Source organism: Onychostoma macrolepis, chromosome 22 (genome assembly GCF_012432095.1).
Source record: "Onychostoma macrolepis isolate SWU-2019 chromosome 22, ASM1243209v1, whole genome shotgun sequence".
NCBI classification, from domain to species: Eukaryota; Metazoa; Chordata; class Actinopteri; order Cypriniformes; family Cyprinidae; genus Onychostoma; species Onychostoma macrolepis.
In genome coordinates this window covers 3,200,739-3,226,716 of record NC_081176.1, presented here as the reverse complement: position 1 = coordinate 3,226,716, position 25,978 = coordinate 3,200,739, and the positions used below count along the sequence as shown (strand labels likewise).

The 25,978-nt window shown below is 37.5% G+C and overlaps 1 protein-coding gene and 1 long non-coding RNA gene across 2 annotated transcripts; one reads left to right on the top strand and one right to left on the bottom strand.

Moving 5' to 3' along the window:
• Positions 1-1,324: 1,324 nt before the first annotated feature.
• LOC131529748 (SLAM family member 9-like) lies at positions 1,325-24,242 on the top strand. The gene is made up of 6 exons (XM_058759618.1): positions 1,325-1,389; positions 1,890-2,207; positions 2,359-2,652; positions 5,839-5,961; positions 22,840-22,907; positions 23,470-24,242. Exons 1-6 carry the CDS (start codon positions 1,341-1,343, stop codon positions 23,518-23,520), a joined length of 903 nt encoding a protein of 300 aa, XP_058615601.1. The 5' UTR covers positions 1,325-1,340; the 3' UTR covers positions 23,521-24,242.
• LOC131529749 (uncharacterized) lies at positions 4,077-6,995 on the bottom strand. The gene is made up of 6 exons (XR_009268204.1): positions 6,480-6,995; positions 6,083-6,396; positions 5,579-5,929; positions 4,976-5,322; positions 4,728-4,762; positions 4,077-4,506 (listed from the first exon to the last, which is right to left on the bottom strand). It is a non-coding gene; the product is annotated as an uncharacterized LOC131529749 (long non-coding RNA).
• Positions 24,243-25,978: the final 1,736 nt, after the last annotated feature.

The window sequence follows — 25,978 nt, the reverse complement described above, 5'->3', positions numbered from 1 at the left end:
TTAATGAGACATTTGTGTGATTAAAAGAAGAGGTGTAGTTAATAGCCTTCTATCTTGGCCTGTTTAGACAAGCCCAGCAAATGAATAAAAGGACACATTCTACAGACTCTTTATTTTAATGTAATTTGATGATTTGTTAACTCATTTTGATTTGCATTCGATGTATTATACTTTCAATAAAACATTTGCAATATATTGGTAATAAAAGCTGTTTTATGCATATTAGTTGCATTGCATCAACGGTTAGTTGCAACACCGTGTTTTACCAGCAGGCGTTACCAGCATGTGGCATATAAGTGCTTCAAAACAAATTTTGCAAAACAAGCAGTTCAACTGATTCAAACTTCGGAAATAAACATTCCCGGAAGAAAAAGAAAAGAAAAAGAAAAAGAAAAAAGGCCGCCTCCGGTGATAAAGCCCTGGGGGATATCACCTATTTAAAGGGCTTGGAAATGTATTTCTTATATTTCTAGATATTTGTCCAAATCACACCTGCAGTGGTCAGTCAAGTGGAAACTATGGCTACTAAATAAAACTTAACAAAATATCTTATGCTTGACAAAGTAATAAATCAGTGGAACAAAAGGTTGGATGCCATTGTGTGTGTGTGTGTGTGTGTGTGCCTGTGCGTGCATGCTTGTGTTTCACATGGTTTCTCACTGCAGCTTCCTGTATGAATATGACATTCAGTTATTTGACATCAAAATGTAAAATGCAAAAGGGGAGCTGTTGACAAAAGCGTCTTAAAAGCTGCTCAAAGCAGCAGGACAGGAAGAAGCCCCTTCACCTACAAACTAAACATGCAAGCTCTAAATGCTCATACAAGATGTTTGTCCACCCAACAGATCAAACCGTGTTTCTAAGGAAAAACAACCACAGCAGCTTTCAGTTTGACTCAGAATATAACTTCAGTAGCTTCAGTACTTTGAGAAACACTATTTTAACTGTGTACTTTTTCAGTACACTTAAACTGAGATGTGAATAAATATGCACAACAATTTTAAAATCACTAGAGTTAGGTTTGATTTTACTGTACCACGAAATGTAGTTCATCCAATATTTACACAATATTCTTCTTAGCTTAAATATGTGACATTGTCAGGCAACTACCTTTTAAAAACTATCAATGTTACATGGTAAAAATTAATATTAAAAATTAACAATAAAAGTCTTAAGACTATATATAACTATATAAAATCTGTGTACAGAGCATGTGCGTGTGCATTACGAGGGTTGTCAAACCCCTGTCTTTTGGGGGAGGATTCACACCGTTCAACAGTTCTGTTGCGTTTGTTTTAATCAGTTTGAGTCTTATCCACAAAAAGTCTGAGCAGCTAAAAATGTTTCACATGCTTATTTTGTTCTGGTTGTGCTGCTGTCATCTGATTGGTAAGTTACAAGAGCATTTTGATGGTGCTATTTATTTCCCTTTCAGAGTAATAAGGTCTTTCTACAGTTAAAATTTAATTATTTTCATCTACTGTGTTTTCTCTCTTACTGTTTTAGAAATATTTACTTAATTTCAATGATTACAAATGCAAATCCTCCCCAGCAAATTCTAAAAATAAATAAATTAATTAAATCATTTTATCTACTTATGCAGTCACTGTTAGCAACTACTAATGAAATGAAAATTATGTAATAGAAAATATTAACTGGTTATTTAAACTTGTACTTTCAAGCTACTTTCACACATTTATTTTGCTCTATAACAGAAATAAATACAAATACATTAAAGATAAAATCTGATCCACACATCTGTCTGATAATATGTCACCTTTTGTTTTATCTTGCGTCTCTGCTGCTGTTATTCATTTCACATTTAATTGTTACAAACTGATTTCATACTTTGTAAACCAACAGCTGACAAATCTTCTTGTTTACTGCAGGTGTGTTTGGTGCCGAAACAAATGAAACACAGTCAGTGACGGAGGGAGATTCTGTTACTCTACACACTGATGTTACTCAAATACATAAAGATGATGAAATAATGTGGAATTTTGAAGCTAAAAACACTCCGATAGCTCAAATAAACAGAGCCTCTGGAATCTCATATAATGATGGGATATTCAGAGACAGACTGAAGCTGGACAAACAAACTGGATCTCTGACCATCACAAACATCACAACTGAACAAGCTGGACTCTATAAACTAGAGATCATTGCAGCTAAACTTTCATCAAAAACATTCAGTGTTTCTGTCTATGGTGAGTAGAGATCAATTTTCTCTCCATCACATATTTTATTTTATTAATTATTTAGATAAGGACATTTTCATATAGACACACTTAGTGCTCATCAGCACTAAATATGTACTCAATTTATTAATATTTATAATTAATTTCTCATATTTTTCAGCTCGTCTGTCTGTTCCTGTCATCAGCAGTAATTCTTCAAACTGTTCATCTTCATCATCATCATCATATTGTTCATTGTTGTGTTCAGTGGTGAATGTGGGTCATGTGACTCTCTCCTGGTACAAAGGAAACAGTTTATTGTCCAACATCAGTGTGTCTGATCTCAGCATCAGTCTCTCTCTACCTCTGGAGGTGGAATATCAGGATAACAACACCTACAGCTGTGTGCTCAACAATCCCATCAGCAACCAGACCACACATCTGGACATCAGTCAACTCTGTCACACATGTTCAGGTACAGCAGAGTTGATAATAGTGTTTATGTTCACATTCACTTACATTAATGCTTCTATCAAAAAGACTCAGAGAGAAGGTAAACGTTTACATGGTATTTATTCTGAAAAGTATTAACAAATGGTAATGAGTCACGATAATTCATGTTTAGTTGTGTAAAAATGGCATAGGCCCCATCCTTTATCTGAATCCTGGGGATGCAGATTTTGGCTGATCTTGCCTGAAGATGAAGGCAGGGGCGGAGCCTACCCCCAAAAGAAGTGTGAATTGATACCCACCGGTTGAGGCTTTTCCACTCAGGGAAACCCCCCAAAAAAGAGAGATAGAGAAAAACAGATCAGCATAACTCACAAGAAGAGGAACACTGATTGTGCAAAGGCCGCGATAGGCCGTGAAATGCGAAGGCCACGATTGGTCGAATTTCCTAAACAATAATCTACCTGGTCTCATGGCATTTACGTACCTGGGTGCACTTTTTAACGTGACATGAAATACGTACCAATAAGTACATTTCACTGCAGTTTCCTAAATAAATGAACACTTTCACACAAATTTACAGAGTTGCGGTTAATAAAGCGTAATTTTCGCACAATTATTTGAAGAATATCATGCTATCACTTCAAAACAATATTAATGTGCTGGGAGATTTGGAAACTGATACTTTTAAAAAGTATCAGTTTCCAAATCTCCCAACGTTAGCATTGCACACATCCAGCTTCATATCTATGGGTTTTCATAGATGATAAGTTTGTTCGGTAGCTCACGGAGTACGGAGACGGACTTAGGAGACGAGAAGCACCGGTTCAAATCCTGTGTAACCACGGTTCAACAAAGCAGTTAAAATCTGCGTAAAAGGAAGTTCAAATGGCACAGTTGCATCAGCTAATATGTTTTTATATCAGTTTTGCATTTTTTAACACTATCGGGTAGGTTTAGGGCTGGATTTGGTGTAGGGCATATTTCCAACATGATAGAGCATTAACCTTTAGCGACAGTCCCGGGATATTTGAATTCTGAACCGCTGCAATACGTATCTGAAGCAACATAATAAAAAAAACAGCAATATGTACCAATATCTACGTAATAAAAACGTGCCAGGGTTCACATATTGAACCTGTGTTTTAGCGCCACTCAGTGGACATTTCTATTTGAAACTGCGGCGAAACGTGCATCAAGGTACGTAAAACGGTGTCGCACAAGAAGTGCACAGAGGTACGTATTTTAATAGTCAGATTTACCTGATGACCACCATAGGCAGAGTTATGCGAAGGCCACGATTGGCTGTGATCTGCGAAGGACACGATATGCCAGTTTTGTGAATAAATGATGAAAGCAAGATAGGCCAGGTTACATAAATGATAATAGTAAGTTTTACCTGATGGCCACGGCAGGCCATGCAATGGGTCGAAAAAAGCTAATTATGAGAATGTTGGGGCAATTTTAAATAACTCTCGCCAGCATAAGAGACAAACTCACTCTTAGTCTTTAAAAAGGTTTTATTCTTTGCAAAGGTCAACAGTCATACAGACACACAGGTTTCTGCAGAGTGCGACAAACGGTGAGGACGCTCCACCACCTTTATACACTCTAGGCACTCAAGGTTACAAGCTCACAAGTTCTCTGTAGCTGTGTTTTTCCATACATGGTGAGGAAGTAAATAACATTCTACTATATCATGATTTTGAAGCCCATTTCCCCTTATATAGGCCCTAGATCACCCTTCAAGTCACAAACATACATCTCCCCCGTCTAGCTGACATGGTCTCCACTGACATTCAGGGATGTGTTGTGGTCGCTCCTGGGTGCAGGTCCACCATCTGGTCTGGATACAACTGGATCAGCTGATTACTGTAACCTAGGGATAAGGGTGAGACGTCAGTATAAGCGACCCAGACAGCAAGCAGTGTCGGCCCAGATCCAGCCCACATCTGGCCCGCATGGATTTCACACGGGCCAGATGTGGGCTGGATCTGGGCCAAAACTATGTTGCTGTCTGGGGACTAATATAAGCATTGATGTCATTCTTCTTACAAATTAACAAGTATATTAGATATTATGGGAAGTGTTGCTGCTTACCCTAATTAGTGCAGCATAAAAATCCTTTAAGGTATCTGAATTATAGAAATGTGAATAAAATAAATCACATTGTTTTTCTAAAGAGACCGCACCTAACAGTTAGGCCTATTCATCAACACTCAATATATCCGGAATGGTTTTTCTGACACTGTTATCATCGCAAACCTCCTAATAGAAACCATCTAAAAACTACTCTTTGTGGCATTTAAAACATCAAACAACACGAGATTGAACATTAAATAACTTACCTTTTTGCAGCTGAAGTATTCCTCTTGAGAACTGCGCCTGCCGAAAGCTCCTCAGGATTAACCGCCAAATCTCTCTCTCAGCGGCTGAGTTCATTCATTCTAGCAGTGGCCCGCCGGAGACAAAACCAACTCGGGCCAGAGGTATACACACAACTACACCGAGTGTAGTACCTGCTGCCCGTACAACAGCTTTCAGCCGAGATCGGCCCAGAGAGAAAAAGCCGTCTGTCAGCCAGAAGTGTTTTGTAGAGTTGGCGCGACTCTGGCCCATTATCTTCTCACTGATGCCGAGACTGAGCCGACTGTGCCGCATTTCAGCCAGAATCGGCCCGAGTGTGCTTGCTATCCTATGTGAAGGGAAAATTTTTGTGAAATACTGAAGACAAAGATATAGTTGAAAAACGAATGTAACCAGTAGCTAGCAAAGAGAAACATATAAATTTTATGATCTCATGAACGATAATAGCTGTTGACGATAATCGACCCGAACACCGGACAAGCGCTCGCTTTGCAACTGAGCGCTTTGTCTTGAACACAAAGAATGTTCTTGCAAAGACCCATTCTAGACCCATCCGTCACAAGTGCATAAAACAATATAAATACTTATCATGGTGTAGGTTGATGTAGAGATGAAGACGGATGCTGAAAGACGTCAAAAATATTTAAAAACCATTGAGGATAAAGTGTGTCGTCATCAAGGCTCTCGCAGCCGATTTTGAGCAACTGCAGCGCCTGACCTCGGCGGTTGGTCTCGTTTTGCTCTTGCGGTACTTTGATATGGCACATGTGCTCGTTAGTTTTCCTGGCAGAACCTGCGCTGACGCTTTCACTTCTCTTAATAATCACACCAATCTCTCCTTCAGGTCCTCCAGAAGACTCTGTATCTCTGATAGTGTTGATTGCTGCTGCTGCTGGATCTCTGTTGATTGTCGCTGCAGTCGGGATCTTCAGCATCTGCAGGAAACACAGCAAAACTGATCAAGAAGGCAAGTGTTACCGCTTTTAACCAATAAATAATACTTTGAAAATATACTCTAAATATTTTAGTCAGTTGACAACCATAATATCATTATATCATTAATTCATTTTGATAATTTCTGTAGTTACCCTCAAGTTTCTATAATGAAAACAAATAAAAAAATAAAAATAATAATCAGGCCCAGATTAAGAATTCAGAGGCCCCTGGGCACAATGTCTTATGGGCCCAAAAATGTTGTGCAACACAAAAATCCAACATGAATGGTGGGCAGAGCTGTGGCAGAAGTTGGCTTTAGTGTGAGAGGTTGGTGGTTGGTGTTTTTGTTTGCAGAGTGCTAAATGTTTAATAAAATCAGGTTTTCTTAAAATTGTTGATTTGCAGTAGAGGCAGTGATAATGTGGTTGACTTCTGCAGAGGTGTCCACATCTGTGTATTGTAAATTCTGAAAAACAGCAGTATAAGATTGCACTTTAAGTTTGTCTTACAATTTTTCACTATAATAAGATGTACACTTGCAAATATTACCTTCATGCTGGACCGATCAATTGAAATGTGCCTGCAGATGTGTTTGCACTTTTGCCAACCGTGTTGGTTGGAAAACTGAGGCATCACAAAATGGACAGTGGAAATGACTGCAGCAGAGACCCCCCTTTTTCAATTGCAATATCCATCTGGGAAAAAATACACAAGTCACACGCAAATTATTTAGACAACCCAACAGAGCTCATATTGTCAATTCTACGCAGATTACTTGATATTTTGATGAAAATAAACTCAAGGCCACATTTTATTCCAAAGATCTTATTTGTAATTATTACAGAACTTATTTCTAATTGTTACACTGTTATTGTGTTACTGATATTGTCTGTGGTAGCACTTTGAGATTTGTAAAGTACAATAAAAAGAACGTGCAATATTATTTTTCTTACACATACTACTACTACTACTAATAGTAAATGTAGTAGTAATATTAGTATGAAATAATAGTAGTTAATACAGTAATACATACAGTAGACCTACATAGTACTAAAATATGTTACAAATAATTATTTTATTATATACTGTATTATACATTTTATTTTAACATTTTTACTTTAATGTTTTTTATTTTGTTAGAAAACATTAAGTATTCCAGAATTGTACAATAACACAGAAAATAAGAGCAAGCTGTAAATATTATAAAATAATGCTATCTTTCATTTACATTTACATTTAATCATTTAGCAGATGCTTTTATCCAAAGCGACGTACAAATGAGAACAATAGAAGCAATCAGACCATCGAGAGTGCAGCAGTATACAAGTGCCATGACAAGTCTCAGTTAGGCCAGCACAGTACACGTAGCTAGTTTTTTTTTTTTTTTTTCTGGCGAAAAAGATGTGTCTTTAGATGATTTTTGAAAATGGCTAAAGACTCAGCTGTTCGAATTGAGATTGGGAGGTCATTCCACCAGCTGGGTACAGTCCAGGAAAAGGTCCGTGAGAGAGATTTGGTACCTCTTTGTGATGGCACCACAAGGCGTCGTTCACTTGCTGAACACAAGCTTCTGGAGGGTGCATAAGTTTGAACTAGTGAGTTTACATATATTGGTGCAGCATTAGTTGTTGTCTTGTAGGCAATCATCAGTACCTTGAATTTGATGCGAGCAGCTATTGGTAGTCAGTGTAACCTGATGAAGAGAGGGGTAACGTGAGCTTTCTTTGGTTCATTAAAGACCACTCTGGCTGCTGCGTTCTGGATCAGTTGCAGAGGCTTGATAATACTTGCAGGAAGGCCTGCCAAGAGCGCGTTACAATAGTCCAGTCTGGAGAGAACAAGAGCTTGGACAAGGAGTTGTGCGGCTTGCTCTGACAGGAAGGGCCTAATCTTCCTAATGTTGTATTAGGCAAATCTGCAGGACCGGGCAGTTGTAGCAATATGGTCTGTGAAGGTTAACTGATCATCGATCACAACTGCAAGGTTCCTGGATGTCCTGGAAGGAGTTATGGTTGACGAACCCAGCTTTATAGAGAAGTTGTGGTGAAGTGATTGATTGGCTGAGACCACGAGCAGTTCTGTCTTGGCAAGGTTGAGCTGAAGGTGATGGTCTTTCATCCAGCTAGAAATGTCACTCAGACAGGCTGCAATGCGAGCAGCTACCGTCGGATCATCTGGTTGGAATGAGAAGTAGAGGTGAGTATCATCAGCATAGCAGTGAAAAGAAAAGTCAAGCTTCTGAATGACCGATCCTAATGACGACATGTAGATGGAGAAGAGAAGTGGTCCAAGCACTGAGCCTTGAGGCACCCCAGAGTCTAGAAGTTGTGACTTTGAAACCTCACCCAAGACACCCTGAAGGACCTATCTGAGAGGTAAGATTCGAACCATAGGAGCACGGTTCCTGAGATGCCCATCTTTCTGAGAGAGGATCTGATGGTTAACTGTATCAAAAGCAACAGACAGGTCCAGTAAGATGAGTCCAGATGGAAGCCGCTCTTACCAGTCTCAGGGCCTCTGTAACTGACAGTAGGGCAGTCTCAGTAGAGTGGTCGCTTCTGAAGCCAGATTGGTTGTTGTCCAGAAGATTGTTCTGTGCAAGAAAAAAAGAGAGTTGGTTGAACACAACTCACTCAAGTGTCTTTGCAGTGAATGGAAGAAGGGATACCGGTCTGTAGTGTTCTAAAAGTGCTGGATTTAGAGAGGGTTTTTTAAGCAGTGGGGTTAAATGCTGTTAAATGCATTTAAATGATGTGGGAAATGTACCAGTGCGAAGAGAGGTGTTGATAATGTGAGTAAGCGCAGGTATGACTCAAGAAGAAATGGCTTGAAGGACGTGAGTGGGGATAGGATCCAGTGGACAAGTAGTGGGATGATTGGAAAGGATGAGTTTGGAAACTTCCGTCTCCGAGAGAGGAGAGAAGGAGGTGAGAGAGTGTGTATTTGTCGGCATGAAGTTATCAGTTTGTGGTGTGAGGAATTGGTCACTGATGGTTCTTGTTTTATTTGTGAAGAAAATTTGCAAAGTCATCAGCTGTAAGAGTTGATGAAGGAGGATGGGGAGGAGGACAGAGAAAAGAAAGTTTTGAAAAGTGTGCGAGAGTCAGAACAGTTGTTGATTTTGTTGTGATAGTATGTCGTTTTAGCAGTGGAGACATTTACAGAGAAGGAAGAGAGGAGTGACTGATACGCACTAAGAGTGTTTTGATTTGTGCCTCTTCCTCTCTGCAGCCCTTAGTTTAGCGCGATGTTCACGGAGAACATCAGACAGCCAGGGGGCAGAGGGGGTAGTGCGTGCTGGTCTGGATGAAAGGGGGCAAAAGTTGTCTAAGCAAGATGTTAGACTGGAGCAAAGAGTGTCAGTATCACTGTTTGTGTCCAGTGCTGAAAATTCAGAGGGTGAAGGAAGTGCAGATGAAACCATTGAGGAAAGGCAAGAGGGAGAGAGAGAGAGAGCGTAGGTTGTGGTGAAAGGTGAACTGCGGGGGAGTGTGTGCTGTGTCAGGAGTTAGTGTGAGGTTCGAAGTGATGAGGAAGTGGTCTGAAGTGTGCAGTGGAGTAACTAATGTGTTGTCAGTGGAGCAGTAGCGTGTCTTTCAACACTAATTTTGATCAAATCAAACACTGACTAAGCTAGCAATAATAGGTTACGCAGCACGTGCTTGAAAATAACTGGGGAGAACAAAATTCACGGCTTATTTTGTCGAACTATCTAAACTCTCATTAAATACTAAAATAGGCTATTCGTTTGTTGGTGTAATAAGATGTCACATTGATTTATGCCATAACACCTGGTAATTTTCAGGAATCGCTTTAATAAAATTAATAACCTTACTCACGTGTCTGAAGTTGCTACTTGCTAGCAGTTTTATAATGTTGGAAATTAGTGAAATAAGCGCAGTCAAGACGGACAGTTCTGACCTCTCGAAGTGGAACAGATACCAACGAGATCAAAGGCAGATATCGCGTTATTCTCACTCATATGCTGTGCTGCTGATAAACATGATATAATTTCAGTTCTGTTGCCTTTATATAAAAATAAATATGATGAACAAGACACTCAAAGTGCTTGCTATTTACTTCCATACGAAAGGCATATTTATCCTTCATTTTTACTTTAATACAAACGTGTATTTTAGTTTTTTATAGAAATATGACAACAATCACATATCTCACACAGAGATCGCACTGTCATAGTGTTAGGAAATATTCATGCATAATTTAGATACATAATCGCATGAAATCAGATTAAAAAAAAATAACACATTTTAGAAGAGCAGCATCACGGTTGTCTGAACCAATGAGCATTCAGCTGTGTCGTCAGTCAGGCGTTTCCCATCATGCTTTTGATCACGCAGTCGGTGGAGCAACTGCACGCGACTGCTCAATCCGACACAGCCGCCTCGCCGTCGCGAGAGTTTTTTGGCACACGTCAGCATTACATTAGAGCAAGGCTGACGTAACACGGACACATTTCTAACTGGCATGCATCTCGCGGTGATCACCGGTGATCGGTTCTGCGCAGATTTTGCTAATCTCAAACAAGCCTATTCACTTCATTTGTGATAAGAGTATCCAAACACCGCGAGAGCATTACTACCGGGAGCAGAGTCCGACTTCACGTCTCCGCTTTCAATTCCGCCCCCGACTGCAAGCGGCTGCTCTCGCCGATAGGTCTGTGCGGCGCCGCGTGAAGTCGAACACACCTATTATGATTATGCGACACAAGATCTCCGAGCCGGGCCGTTCATAACTCCCCAACCGGACCTCACCGGACAATGGCACCTTTTTAGTTACACCCAGCTTCACTACCCCATCCTACCCACCGCAGTAAAGATAGTTTGCGGTTCGATATTCAGATTTCTTTTGGCTATTAATACGCATTGCGCTGTAATAGACACGCAAATAATACTGAATGACATTCTCCATGATTTGTGAATTCAGTTTACAGTGTCCTCCGGGCCGAAATCGTTTTTTTTTTTTCGTAGGGATCCTTAATTTTATAATGGCTATAGCTCCAAAAATTGGACAATTGGAAGACTGAAAACGGTGTCATCTTCACCAGCTTGATCTGTGAATTTTTTCACAGAAAAGCTTTTGTCCACAGACCCCTTGGTAAGTCCGCTATAAGGAAAGTGAAAGATAGGCGTTCTTCATGTTTAAACGTCTACTGCCAAATGAACACGCAGATGGCTGGAATAAAAATTATTGTTTTAGCTCGAGTTCCATTTGTGAAAACTTTCACAATCGCATTTTATCGCGTGGCAGTGTTTCTCTTTGCTCTGGCCCTTTTCTTGTATAACAATGTTATATGGCGCTATTGAATAAAGGGTCATAATTCTAAAAATATAGTCTAAATGTTTTTTAGCCAAAAACATATATGAAATATATGTTGCAAACAAGGAAGCTGAATGAAAAATGTTTTGTTAATAAAATCAATATATTTAGTTTCAACTTTTACATACCAAAGCATATTTCTAAATGGGTTTTTCAGGGGCAAGAAAATGCATTTTGATGGACTGTCAAATGCTTTTAAACATATATATTTCTGTATTTAAAATACATTTTCAAAAATATATAAAAAAAAATCAAATAAATGGCCCAAGACGTATTGGTAGAAAATATATTTAAGTAAATATATTTTTTTAATTAAAAATACATTTTAAATAATATATTATATATTTAATATATATTTATTATTGTATATTTGTTGTATGTATTATTTACCATATAGGTAAATATATGTTATTTAAGGCAATATAGCAATTTTTCTTTTACATTTTTTGTATGCTTTTATTTAAAATGTATTTAAAATGTAAAAATATATTTTCAAAGATATACAAATTTGGGTCAGCTGACCCTCCTCTGAGTCATGTACATCACTATTCTGATCAGTGAAAACTTTCTGAGGTAAGTACGGGTCAGCTGACCCTACCCTAGGTCACTAACATCACTATTCTGACCTGTGAAAACTTTCACAGTTCAGTACGGGTCAGCTGAGTTTCCCTGCGTCAGAAAGTTTTCACAGTTTTCACAGATCTGAATAGTCATGTTAGTGACCCAGGGAAGGGTCAGCTGACCCATACTGAACTGTGAAAGTTTTCATAGATCAGAATAGTGATGTTAGTGACCCAGGAAAGGGTCAGCTGACCCATACTGAACTGTGAAAGTTTTCACAGATCAGAATAGTGATGTTAGTGACCCAGAGAAGGGTCAGCTGACCCGTACTTATCTCAGAAAGTTTTCACAGTTCAGAATAGTGATGTTAGTGACCCAGGGTAGGGTCAGCTGACCCGTACTTACCTCAGAAAGTTTTCACAGATCAGAATAGTGATGTTAGTGACCCAGGGAAGGGTCAGCTGACACGTACTTACCTCAGAAAGTTTTCACAGATCAGAATAGTGATGTTAGTGACCCAGGGAAGGGTCAGCTGACCCGTACTTACCTCAGAAAGTTTTCACAGATCAGAATAGTGATGTTAGCGACCCAGAGAAGGGTCAGCTGACACGCATTTACCTCAGAAAGTTTTCACAGATCAGAATATTGATGTTAGTGACCCAGGGAAGGGTCAGCTGACCCGTACTTACCTCAGAAAGTTTTCACAGATCAGAATAGTGATGTTAGTGACCCAGGGAAGGGTCAGCTGACACGTACTTACCTCAGAAAGTTTTCACAGATCAGAATAGTGATGTTAGTGACCCAGGGAAGGGTCAGCTGACCCGTACTTACCTCAGAAAGTTTTCACAGATCAGAATAGTGATGTTAGTGACCCAGGGAAGGGTCAGCTGACACGTACTTACCTCAGAAAGTTTTCACAGATCAGAATAGTGATGTTAGTGACCCAGGGAAGGGTCAGCTGACCCGTACTGAACTGTGAAAGTTTTCACAGGTCAGAATAGTGATGTTAGTGACCCAGGGAAGGGTCAGCTGACCCGTACTGAACTGTGAAAGTTTTCACAAATCAGAATAGTGATGTTAGTGACCCAGGGAAGGGTCAGCTGACCCGACTTACCTCAGAAAGTTTTCACAGATCAGAATAGTGATGTTAGTGACCCAGGGAAGGGTCAGCTGACCCGTACTTACCTCAGAAAGTTTTCACAGATCAGAATAGTGATGTTAGTGACCCAGGGAAGGGTCAGCTGACCCGTACTTACCTCAGAAAGTTTTCACAGATCAGAATAGTGATGGTAGTGACCCAGGGTAGGGTCAGCTGACCCGTACTTACCTCAGAAAGTTTTCACAGATCAGAATAGTGATGTTAGTGACCCAGGGAAGGGTCAGCTGACCATTACTTACCTCAGAAAGTTTTCACAGGTCAGAATAGTGATGTTAGTGACCCAAGGAAGGGTCAGCTGACCCGTACTGAACTGTGAAAGTTTTCACAGATCAGAATAGTGATGTTAGTGACCTAGGGAAGGGTCAGCTGACCCGTACTTACCTCAGAAAGTTTTCACAGATCAGAATAGTGATGTTAGTGACCCAGGGAAGGGTCAGCTGACCCGTACTTACCTCAGAAAGTTTTCACAGGTCAGAATAGTGATGTTAGTGACCCAAGGAAGGGTCAGCTGACCCGTACTGAACTGTGAAAGTTTTCACAGATCAGAATAGTGATGTTAGTGACCCAGGGTAGGGTCAGATGACCCGTACTTACCTCAGAAAGTTTTCACAGATCAGAATAGTGATGTTAGTGACCCAGGGAAGGGTCAGCTGACCGCACTTACCTCAGAATTTTTCACAGGTCAGAATAGTGATGTTAGTGACCCAGGGAAGGGTCAGCTGACCCGTACTGAACTGTGAAAGTTGTCACAGATCACAATAGTGATGTACATGACTCAGAGCAGGGTCAGCTGACCCAAATTTGTATATCTTTGAAAAATATTTTTACATTTTAAATACATTTAAATAAAAAACATACAAAAATGCTATATTGCCTTAAATAACATATATTTACCTATATTTAGGTAAATAATACATACATCAAATATATAATAATAAGTATATTAATATATAATATGTAATTAATATATTTTTAAATTTAAAAAATATTTACTTAAATATATTTTCTACCAATACGTCTTGGGCCATTTATTTTATTTTTTGTATATTTTTGAAAATGTATTTTAAATACAGAAATATATATTTTAAAAGCATTTGACAGTCCAACAAAATGCATTTTCTTGCCCTGAAAACCCAATTTAGAAATATGCTTTGGTATGTAAAGGTTGAAACTAAATATATGTATTTTATTAACAAAATATTTTTCATTCAGCTTCCTTGTTTGCAACATATATTTCATATATGTTTTTGGCTAAAAAACATTTAGACTATATTTTTAGAATTATGACCCTTTATTCAATAGCGCCATATAACATTGTTATACAAGAAAAGGGGCCAGAGCAAAGAGAAACACTGCCACGCGATAAAATGCGATTGTGAAAGTTTTCACAAATGGAACTCGAGCTAAAACAATAATTTTATTCCAGCCATCTGCGTGTTCATTTGGCAGTAGACGCGTTTAAACATGAAGAACGCCTATCTTTCACTTTCCTTATAGCGGACTTACCAAGGGGTCTGTGGACAAAAGCTTTTCTGTGAAAAAAATCACAGATCAAGCTGGTGAAGATGACACCGTTTTCAGTCTTCCAATTGTCCAATTTTTGGAGCTATAGCCATTATAAAATTAAGGATCCCTACGAAAAAAAAAACCCGATTTCGGCCCGGAGGACACTGTAAACTGAATTCACAAATCATGGAGAATGTCATTCAGTATTATTTGCGTGTCTATGACAGCGCACTGCGTATTAATAGCCAAAATAAATCTGAATATCGAACCGCAAACTATCTTTACTGCGGTATCCTACCCTGTGAATTTCAAGCCCCGGGACGCCCCCGTTGCTTAAAACACAGCGACAGAGTAAAATCTTTCTCCTGCGCTGAGCTGGGACGGCTCGCGGGAGAGAGCTCGTGGGTGATTCCCGTTCATATCATAAAACAGAGGTTCAAACTCCGGTCCGAACACCACTGGCCACTAGCTTTGGGCTCTGCTCTCAAGGAGAATATTGATTTATATATCATATTTTATTTTAGATAAAACTAGAAACAATGTTTAATTTAAAAAGTGTTATTTTGAAATGTAAGTCAATAACAATTGGCTGAAGTCAGAGCCAATGGTGAAAGTATTTGCGCGAAGAGACCCCACCCCATTTTGGAGGTTCTGCCCACTTATGGAGTTCACGCCCCATTTTGGGGATCTCCGGTCTGCAGTTATACCTACTTGGACTGTCCTACTACAATGTAATTAATACGGTGAGCAGCTGGAAACTAGAGACCTCTCCTGGTTAGAGATAGTATTAACATCTTAGTCAAAGCAATCTTTACATTATTTACTTAATATAATCCATTTAGTCTAATCCAGCGGGCCGAACTAAAAGACAATTGGCCGCCAGTTGCCCATCCCTAGAATATATTTTTGCACATGTGAAGTGTGTGCTTTGCACATGGGAAATGTGTGTTTTTGGAACACTTTCATGTGAATTTCCATGTGAATCCCATGTGAAAACCATGAGATCACATGTGAAACACGTGTGTATTCCCATGTGGAACACACGCATATTGGCATGTGAAACCCATGGTACTTTCCTATGTGAAACCCATGGGATCACATGTAAATTCCCATGTGAAACCCATGGTATATTCCCATGTGGAACACACGCATATTGCCATGTGAAACCCATGGTACTTTCCTATGTGAAACCCATGGGATCACATGTAAATTCCCATGTGAAACCCATGGTATATTCCCATGTGGAACACACGCATATTGCCATGTGAAACCCATGGTACTTTCCTATGTGAAACCCATGGGATCACATGTAAATTCCCATGTGAAACCCATGGTATATTCCCATGTGAAACACACATATATTCCCATGTGAAACTCATGGTACTTATGTGAAACCCATGGGATCACATGTAATCCCATGTGAAACCCATGAGATAACGTGAAATATTTTTTTATAACCTGTGAAATAGATTTTCACAGGTTGGTAATGAAATTTGTATCGTCTGTAAAGAGGGCCACAGCAACATCTCCACTCATCAGACTTGTCCTAAATGAATGAATGAAAGAGAGATACAAATCACAAACAAATCCATGGTGTCCAAAAATAGTAGTGTTCAATTTAATTATTTTTTTAACCATAATTTATTTTTATTTATTTTTTTAATTTAAAAAGGTTTTTGACAAATAATCTCACAAAGACTGATGCCAAGCTAAAGGTCACCCAAAATTGAAAATTCAGTCATTATTTACTCTTATGCCATATGGCCTTTCTTTTTGATACCACAAAAGGGGAAATTAAGAATTGGTGAAAAATCAAACAAATTTTTATTTGAAAAATTCTGTTGGTCTGGTGTGGAGGACTGCGTTTGTGAGAATATATTTGCTCAACATTTCACTTCAGCTCACCAAGGAAAGATGAACATTGTAAAAATTTCAAGGTTTAAAACACTGCAAAACATGACTCTCAGAAAACTCAAAAGTATTACTCATCTATTGTCTTTTATGAGGTGAAGATCTCCAGACCAAAATAATGCAAGAACTTGATTTGTTGTTCTGATGGGCAGAAAACAACAGATATATTCACCTCAGAACATAAAGTATGTGCAAAATCTTCTAGGAGCCATGAGTCGCATGTGACTGAATTTAAGTTTTTAGGTGAGCTGTCCCTTTCAAATAAATGGCTAATTAGTTTGAACAAAACAACACAGATATAGTAACACAGATGTAGAAAAACCAATCAAATGTTGATGAACTGACTAAACAGCAGTATGAGTAAAAACACTTTGGTATTTTGATGAAATACATAGAGTTGTCCTGTCAGTTAATCAAGGAGACTCACCGAGCAGGTTCTGAAAAAGCCAAACACACAGGAAGGACAGTGTGTAATGCCTATAAAAAAAAAAAAAAAACTGAAGAGTATACTGTTGACAGTGAAGTTCCCTCAACAAACATGATTTTAAATATTCCAATCAGAAATATTCCAATCACAAATAACGTGTTCACATCTTTAATGCAACCAGAATAGAAAAATAGCAAAAGACAAAATATCAAATAGCAAAAACAAAAACCAAGTGTACTACTTTCAGTGACAGAATGTGTAATTTTGAAAAAGTCTTTACCATTTGGTGATGTGGCTCTGTTGAAATGCTTATCCCTAAAAGTAAATAGAAAGACATCAAGAACAAAGTACTGACTGTATTTCCACAGTGGGTCATTTCATCTTTTAAACGATCTTGTCAATATTGCTTCAAAACAATTAGTTGCTAAATATTTATGTAGCCATGTCTCTACAACTTGAGCGAGCAAGAGCCTAAAAGAAAAACTGTAAGTTAAATGAATGAATAACCTGGTAAATTAATGTAGCATTATTGCATTGACTAGGCTAGATTTGACAATATGTATATATGTGACATTTAAAGTGTTAAAATAGTTACAGAGGCCTGATGAATTTATGCAGGTGATCTATACTTGCTGAGTTTACTCACATAGTTATAATTGCATAATACTTAAACATTGTCTTAAATACAACGTTTTGAAAACAGCTACATCAAATCGTTGAAACAGGAAATGATACATTAAATAGTGTAAAACGGCCAGCATGTGGCGAGCGAGTAATCAAACAGCTGATTCATTCATTCATTCAACGGTAACGGACAGTGGTGGCTGATGGAGTGGCAGCTACCTCTTGCAGTGCAAAGGTTTTACTCTCTGTCCCAAACTGATTTCTCCCACGGTCAAAGTGGGTCAAAGTGGGACAAAGTGGGACATTCGCGTGAAAAGTCGCCGACCAACGGTGACTGTGACCGCGCGCTTAACCAGCTTATTTCCAGTCGAAATGACCGCACATACAATTGGCAAACAGGACGCTAAGTTCAAACGTTTGATGCAGAAAACTATGAAATGTTTTAAAATATAACCCATTTCAGCTATAAAAACTGAAATTCAACATTAAATGTGTAAACACTACTAATTAAAGATATTTTTGCTTACCTTTTCCTCAGCATACACACTGTACAAAATAAAAGTTGAGTTAACTTAAAAAAATAAAGCAACCAGCTGCAAAGCTTTTTTGAGTTTACTGAACTTCAGGCCTATAGGCTTACAGTGCTGTAAAAAAAAAAAAAAGTTCAGCCAACTTAAAATTTTAAGGCAACAAACTTCAGCAGATTTTTGAGTTTTCTCAACTTGTTGTTTTAAGTTCATACAACAGAAATGTGAGAATCTCCCACAAAAAACAAGTTGAGCAAACTCAAAAATCTGCTGAAGCTGGTAAAAAATGTTTTTGTAAGTTCGCTCAACACTGTAAAAAAATGTATTGTTGTTTCAACTTAAAAAAGTAAGTGTTCGTGCTGCCTTAAAATGTCAAGTTTTGTGAACTTAAATTGTGAAGTTGTCTTAACTAAGAATAAAGCTGAATAGACTAAAATGCAATGAACAATATCACTTTAAAAATTTAAAATGACAAGTTCACTGTAAAACCCGACTAGTCACGTTAACTCAAATCGTTTGGGTAAACCAATTCCCTTTGGCTTAAACCATGTAAGTTTTAAAACTTGCAGTTAAGTAATTAAGTGATTAATTAAGTGCTGATTGAGCATTAGTGATGAACACCTGCTGTTAACAAACACAATCACTGACAGAAAGAAACACAACAACTGACTTTAGACACATGCTTAGATGAAATCAACTGAAATAAAATACATTAAATCTCTCAAGATCTGATTAAACAACCCCACAAACAGCATCACCAGCTCCACTTATTAATAACCAGACTGACTTTATTTCTGTCAGACATCTACAGAAGATCTTATTGAGAATTAACTAAGGTTTAGATGTTGATTTATCGTTTCATTTGAAGTAACCATGTTAGAGATCAGTGTCTGCTTTAGTTGGACTCTTGACCCTTGACTTTTGTGTTAGTTTTTTTTCCCCTGGCTGTTGTAACCATGTGTTCTTCCAACATATTAGTTACAAATCAAAAGCCTAGAGAAAATAATCAGTAGTTGGTTGTTATTTGTTTATAATGACGATCATTTGTTAGTGAACTGATCTCATTTTAGCGTAAACATGGACATGTTGTGTGTCTAATCTCTGACTCAATGGATATTGTATTGATTATAGTAAAAGTGATTCTAAGAGCCTAATTCTAATAATCTATGGGAGCAATTAGACTCACACAGACATCAAGAATCAGCTTGTGAACCTCAACAATGGTGACTATTAATTTTTTTTTTACATTTTAAATCATGCTGCAATGCATGCTGGGTACTAGTATAGTACAAAACTCATCCATGGATCCCAGCATGCATTGCAGCATGATTAAAAAAATGTAATAGTCACCATTGTTGAGGTTCTAAGCTGATTCTTGATGTCTGTGAGTCTAATTGCTCCATAGATTAAAACTTTTTTTGTGGACAAACTGCTTGGAAAGTCCTTTATATCAACTGACTGTCGCAGAACCAGTGGCTCTTAGAATCACTTTTACTATAATCAATACAACATACATTGAGTCAGAGATTAGACACACAACACGTCCACGTTAACGCTAAGATGAGATCAGTTCACTAACAAATGATCGCCATTATAAACAAATAACAACCAACTACTGATTATTTTCTCTAGGCTTTTGATTTGTAACAAATATGTTGGAAGAACACACGGTTACAACAGCCAGGAAAAAAAAAAAAAAACTAACACAAAAGTCAAGGGTCAAGAGCCCAACTAAAGCAGACACTGATCTCTAACATGGTTACTTCAAATGAAACGATAAATCAACATCTAAACCTTAGTTAATTCTCAATCAGATCTTCTGTAGATGTCTGACAGAAATAAAGTCAGTCTGGTTATTAATAAGTGGAGCTGGTGATGCTGTTTGTGGGGTTGTTTAATCAGATCTTGAGAGATTTAATGTATTTTATTTCAGTAGATTTCATCTAAGCGTGTCTAAAGTCAGTTGTTGTGTTTCTCTTTCTGTCAGTGATTGTGTTTGTTAACAGCAGGTGTTCATCACTAATGCTCAATCAGCACTTAATTAATCACTTAATTACTTAACTGCAAGTTTTAAAACTTACATGGTTTAAGCCAAAGGGAATTGGTTTACTCAAACGATTTGAGTTAACGTGACTAGTCGGGTTTTACAGTGAACTTGTCATTTTAAATTTTTAAAGTGATATTGTTCATTGCACTTTAGTCTATTCAGCTTTATTCTTAGTTAAGACAACTTCACAATTTAAGTTCACAAAACGTAAATGATGTTTATTGCACTTGTTTTTGTAAGTCCTGTCAACTTTATTGTCAGTTAAGACAACTTCACAATTTAAGTCCACATAACTTGACATTTTAAGGCATTTTAAGTTTGTTGCCTTAAAAATTTAAGTTGGCTCAACTTTCTTTTTTTTTAACAGTGTAGGCCTGAAGTTCAGTAAACTCAAAAAAGCTTTGCAGCTGGTTGCTTCATTTTTTTGAGTTAACTCAACTTTTTATTTTTTACAGTGCAGTGGTAGATGACCGTTATAGTTCGAATGATGAGCACGCGCAGAACTCCCACTTCTTCAGTCAAAATTTCAAAATGGAATAAGCGTTATTAAAGACTATTTGGCATTATGAATATGATGTCGACCAAATATTTACCATTTTTAAATACACCGTCTCGAATGGATGTTTTATTTCCGATCATTTCTTCCCCGGCATCATTGTGGCTGTCAGCAGCAGCCGTTGGATGAGAGGAAATAACGTCATCACCATGCTCGCAAATTCAAAATCCTTTCTGTAATGAGCTTTTTTTATTTTATTTGTTTTTTTTTTATTTATATTTATAAATATTTATATTTTTTTTAGGGGTTGTGAAAAATGTTAAAGGTACATCTATTGTAAAATATTATGTATCTATGTTTTGCGTCTTGTGATTTATTATTATTATTAATAATATTAAGAAGAAGAAGAAGAATTTATTAATGATATTATTGTAATGTTAATAATATTAATTTTATTAAAATTGTTTTGTAATGTTGTTCCTCAATAAAAAAAATTAGGTGAAGCATATATAATACATATTATAATATATATAAATATATCGTGTGTGTGTGTGTGTGTGTGTGTGTGTGTGGGTGGGTGTGTGTGTGTGTATGTATTAGTTATTATGCTACCTGATGATCAACAATTACAGGTACAAGCTAATAACAAGGTGTATCAAATGAGCACATATTAATCATAAGTGGTATGTAACGTATAATTGATAAATCATATATCAGTAGTATGAACTTTATTTTATTTAACTTTTATTTTACTAACTAGCTTATATAGCCAAAGTAACTTTGCAACTACAGTAGCCTACATTACAACAAATAAAGAAAGCTACAAGGGACTACAATGGGAAGCAGGGAATAGGAACAAATTAAAAGTCAACATACAGTGTGAAGCTGAAAATGCACAGTATTTGTTACATGTAGCTAACATATGATCCACATGTGAAAACCTATTTTAACACATGGAAACATTTTCCACATGTGATAACCTATTATAACACAAGGAAACATTTTCCACATGTGATCCACATGTGTCACATGTGCTCTTATGTTGCAACATGTGGTGACATGTTGTCTTCATGTGATCACATGTGAAAAATATATGTACACAAGTGGTCACATGTGGAAAATATATGGACACGTGATCACATGTGAAAAAAAATGTATGGACACGTGATAACATGTGGAAAATATATGGACACATGTGATCACATGTGAAAAAAAATGTATGGACATGTGATAACATGTGGAAAATATATGGACACATGTGACCACATGTGGAAAACATGTGATCACATGTGGAAAACATGTGATCACATGTGGAAAACATGTTAAATTTATGTGGTTTTTCTGTAAGGGTATTAATAAAAATAATTTATAATATTAATAACTTAGAAACTTATAAAATATGTCAGTGCATCAAAACACAGTGCCATCAGTTTGCCAAAAAGAGCACAGAATGTTTTACGCCCATATTTACACAAGGAGCAGGTGTACATTTCTTTAGTACCAACTAACATGTTGAAAATAGAACATTTTCATGAATTCCAAAGTTTAGTCTACGTCAGAACGGCTTTATGAATGATTTACACAAAAGTTCGTTCTGCTCATGTTTCAAGAGGCCTATAGAGTGAAAGTAATTGTACACAGCTCAGCAAAATGCGGATCCGAACCTGCGTCGATCGCATCAAAAGATTTTGTCAGCTTGACGCTCTACTGCCTATACCACTGAAACAATTACAAATGCGTCAACCAGTCACTGGTGGCAGGAGTTACTGTAAATAGCGTTTGCCAATAAGCGCGCTATTTGCACTTAACGTAAAGACACTCCTAAAAATGTTTTCTTCCCCTCGCTTGGGCCCATTGGATAATCCGGCCCTGATAATAATGTGTAGTTATGAGTATAATCGACAGAAACTGTCAAACACCAAATCAGATTGCATGTCTGTATTAAAATCTCTATGGACTTGTTGAACATGTTGATTGCAATGCTGTTTAAATTTTACCATACAAAGAATCCAAATTACTCACACATTCTGTCTGGGTTTGATTTATAAATTATGTATAAAGATTGTCCCTCTAAATTTAATGATAAACGAGTGTGTGTGCGTGTGTGTGTGTGTGTGTGTGTGTGTGTGAGAGAGAGAACTTATAGCATCAAATTAAATTTGCTAATGCTGTTTACAGATTTTAACATTTATTCATATCGTGTGCATTAATACTTTAATTTTGTTTAGTCTTAATAGTAAAACATGTTGTAAAGAAACAGACTGAGTAAAGACTGAATTTTGTTGTTTTAACATATCTTTTATTGTTCAAACAGTTGAGACTCCTGAAAAAGAGATCACTTATGCCGAGCCAACGTTCTACAAAAGAAACGCATATAAATTGGTAAGATAATTTATATTTCTCTGTATCATTTCAGCACATCAGATGTAGATCTGTGCGCTTGTGTTTTGTCTGTATAATGACTTTATCACATGCATCACACACACAACAGCATAATATCAGATAATTAAAAAGGCCCTAAGATAATTGAAACAATGACTAATATCCCATAATACTCAAGGGTATGTTTATAGGGCATTTATTTATATTTCCAGTGCCCAACATGAGCTACTGATGCTGTATTTATTTACGTCAGTTCTTGACATCACTGCTTTTCCTTGTACAATACTCTAAATCCATGCAAGGTCACTTGATTTTAAATTTAGAATTTTAAATAAAACCTATAAGGCAGATTCAGAATAAATTTTGTGTTGTTCACCAAACACCAAAGCTGCTTCATGTTAATTTGGCAGTAAAGAGGGAATAAAGAGAGTGAAAATGCTAATCACATTGAATTTCAGTGATGTTCAGAATGAACTTTTTGAATTTTGAATTTTAAATGATGAATTATGAATTTAATTATTATTATTTATTTTTTATTTTGTTTTGTTATGCATTTTTACAGAAAGTTAAACAGGAGGATCACGTAGAGTATGGAACCATCACCATGAGATGACCCACATTTAACCTTTTCTAAATACCAGGTTCAGCCGAGAGGAAATCATAGGACAGCAGGATCACTCTGATGGGGTTTGACGTGCTTACAGATGGAATAATGAAATGGCCTCCTAAGAATGATCTATATTATATGGCCCGTATTGGAACGTTTTCAATGTTTGACTTAAAAGTTGGCATGAAATGACCATACCATACGTGTAAATACGAACACAGATGCCTCATCAAAAGGTGTTGTCTATTTTATTATTTATTTTCCTCTGTACAGAAATGTGGGTTGATTTGATGAGTGTATAAACAGCATCTGCATTAGCATACTGCTGGACGTTTGTGGTTGATTTCAGTCTGTGAGCGTGTGTCTGAGGTGTGAAAGATGTGTGTGTGTCAGTAGCGTGTGGTTGAAGAGTATTTTTTCCATTCCTGCCCATATGCTGCCTTTAATTAACACATTTCTCACGCTTTCACGCCACATTTTCCATGCAGTGAAAAGCACCCTAAGTTGAAAATGTAATAAAAGGATATTGGCAAACAGATTGGGTAAATGCTCCATTTGTGTTTGCACACTGGAGAACATCAACTTTCTATTTAAAACATGTTTTTCTATCGTTGAGCAATGTAGCCAATCACAGACATATCTATTGATTCTTGAACACCTCTGATTGGCCATTCTGTTCAAATAAGTCAAACTTCACTCATGGTTAAACGCCAGATTTTTTTCTGCAAGCTCGCAAATCTTCTCACTGTAACATGATGTAAAAAAAAGGTTTCTAGACTAAATATAATCAGAATTTGAATAAAAGTTTTGTTTTTCTTGCTGAAACAAAAGGTCTATTTCTCTCAAATATTGTTCACAAATCTGACTAAATCTGTGTTAGTGAGCACTTCTCCTTTGCCAAGATAATCCATCCACCTGACAGGTGTGGCATATCAAGATGCTGATTAGACAGCATGATTATTGCACAGGTGTGCCTTAGGCTGGCCACAATAAAAGGCCATTTTAAAATGTGCAGTTTTATCACACAGCACAATGCCACAGATGTCACAAGTTTTGAGGGAGCGTGCAATTGGCATGCTGACTGCAGGAATGTCCACCAGAGCTGTTGCCCGTGAATTGATTGTTCATTTCTCTACCATAAGCCGTCTCCAGAGGCGTTTCAGAGAATTTGGCAGTACATCCAACCGGCCTCACAACCGCAGACCACGTGTAACCACACCAGCCCAGGACCTCCACATCCAGAATCTTACCTCCAAGATGGTCTGAGACCAGCCACCCAGACAGCTGCTGCAACAATCGGTTTGCATAACCAAAGAATTTCTGCAGAAACTGTCAGAAACCGTCTCAGGGAAGCTCATCTGCATGCTCGTCATCCTCATCGGGGTCTCGACCTGACTGCAGTTCGTCGTCGTAACTGACTTGAGTGGGCAAATGCTCACATTCGATGGTGTCTGGCACTTTGGAGAGGTGTTCTCTTCACGGATGAATCCCGGTTTTGACTGTACAGGGCAGATGGCAGACAGCGTGTTGTGTGGGTGAGCGGTTTGCTGATGTCAATATTGTGGATCGAGTGGCCCATGGTGGCGATGGCGTTATGGTATGGGCAGGCGTATGTTATGGACAACGAACACAGGTGTATTTTATTGATGGCATTTTCTCAAAGTGTATTTGAGAGAAATAAAGCTTTTGTGTACATAGAAAAAGTCTTAGATCTTTGAGTTCAGTTCATGAAAAATGGGGGCAAAAACAAAAGTGTTGCATTTATAATTTTGGTCAGTGTAAATGCAGACTGCAAATGCAATTAATATTAAACTGATTGAATTTTCATGTCAAAATATTTTTTAAATGTGGTTGCAATCATTTTTAAAAGTAATGGTAAATCTTGTAATTCTCTCACTGTATATTGCTATTGTTGTTGTGGTAAAAATGTAATATTTTTGCAAGTGCAACAGTTACTTTACCTAATTTTAGATAGAAATGCTGTACCATTATGATATTAACTACTAGGCACATCCAGATCTATCTATCTATCTATCTTATCTATTAGGGGTGTAACGATACACCAATGCCACGGTTCGGTTCATATCACGGTTTTGGAGCCACGGTTCGGTTCGGTTCTGTTTGCTGTGGGGGCAGGGTTCATGGCAGGGCACCAGCAATAATAACACTAGATTCACTTTAACTTAATAAAAACAACAACAACAATAATTTAACTTATTAACTTTATCTTTATTAACTTAACTTTATACATTGGCTTCACGTTTTCTTTAGAGCAGTTAGCACACCTGAGTTAACTAAAATTAAATAAATGCCTCCGCTGACTAGTCAGAAATAAACTGCACACCTGAGTCAACTATAATTAAATAAATGCCTCCACTAGTCAGAAATAAACTGGTCTAATATAATTTAACATTTTTGATGTATTATACATTTTATTTAAGTTTTTCTTCAAAAATACCATCAT

Bases quoted from the DNA above. Each gene is read 5' to 3' on its own strand.
- LOC131529748 (XM_058759618.1), top strand. From the start codon at position 1,341: ATGTTTCACATGCTTATTTTGTTCTGGTTGTGCTGCTGTCATCTGATT. The intron at 1,390-1,889 runs GTAAGTTACAAG...TGTTTACTGCAG, and splicing joins GTGCTGCTGTCATCTGATTG to GTGTGTTTGGTGCCGAAACA. The intron at 2,653-5,838 runs GTACAGCAGAGT...TCTCTCCTTCAG, and splicing joins ACTCTGTCACACATGTTCAG to GTCCTCCAGAAGACTCTGTA.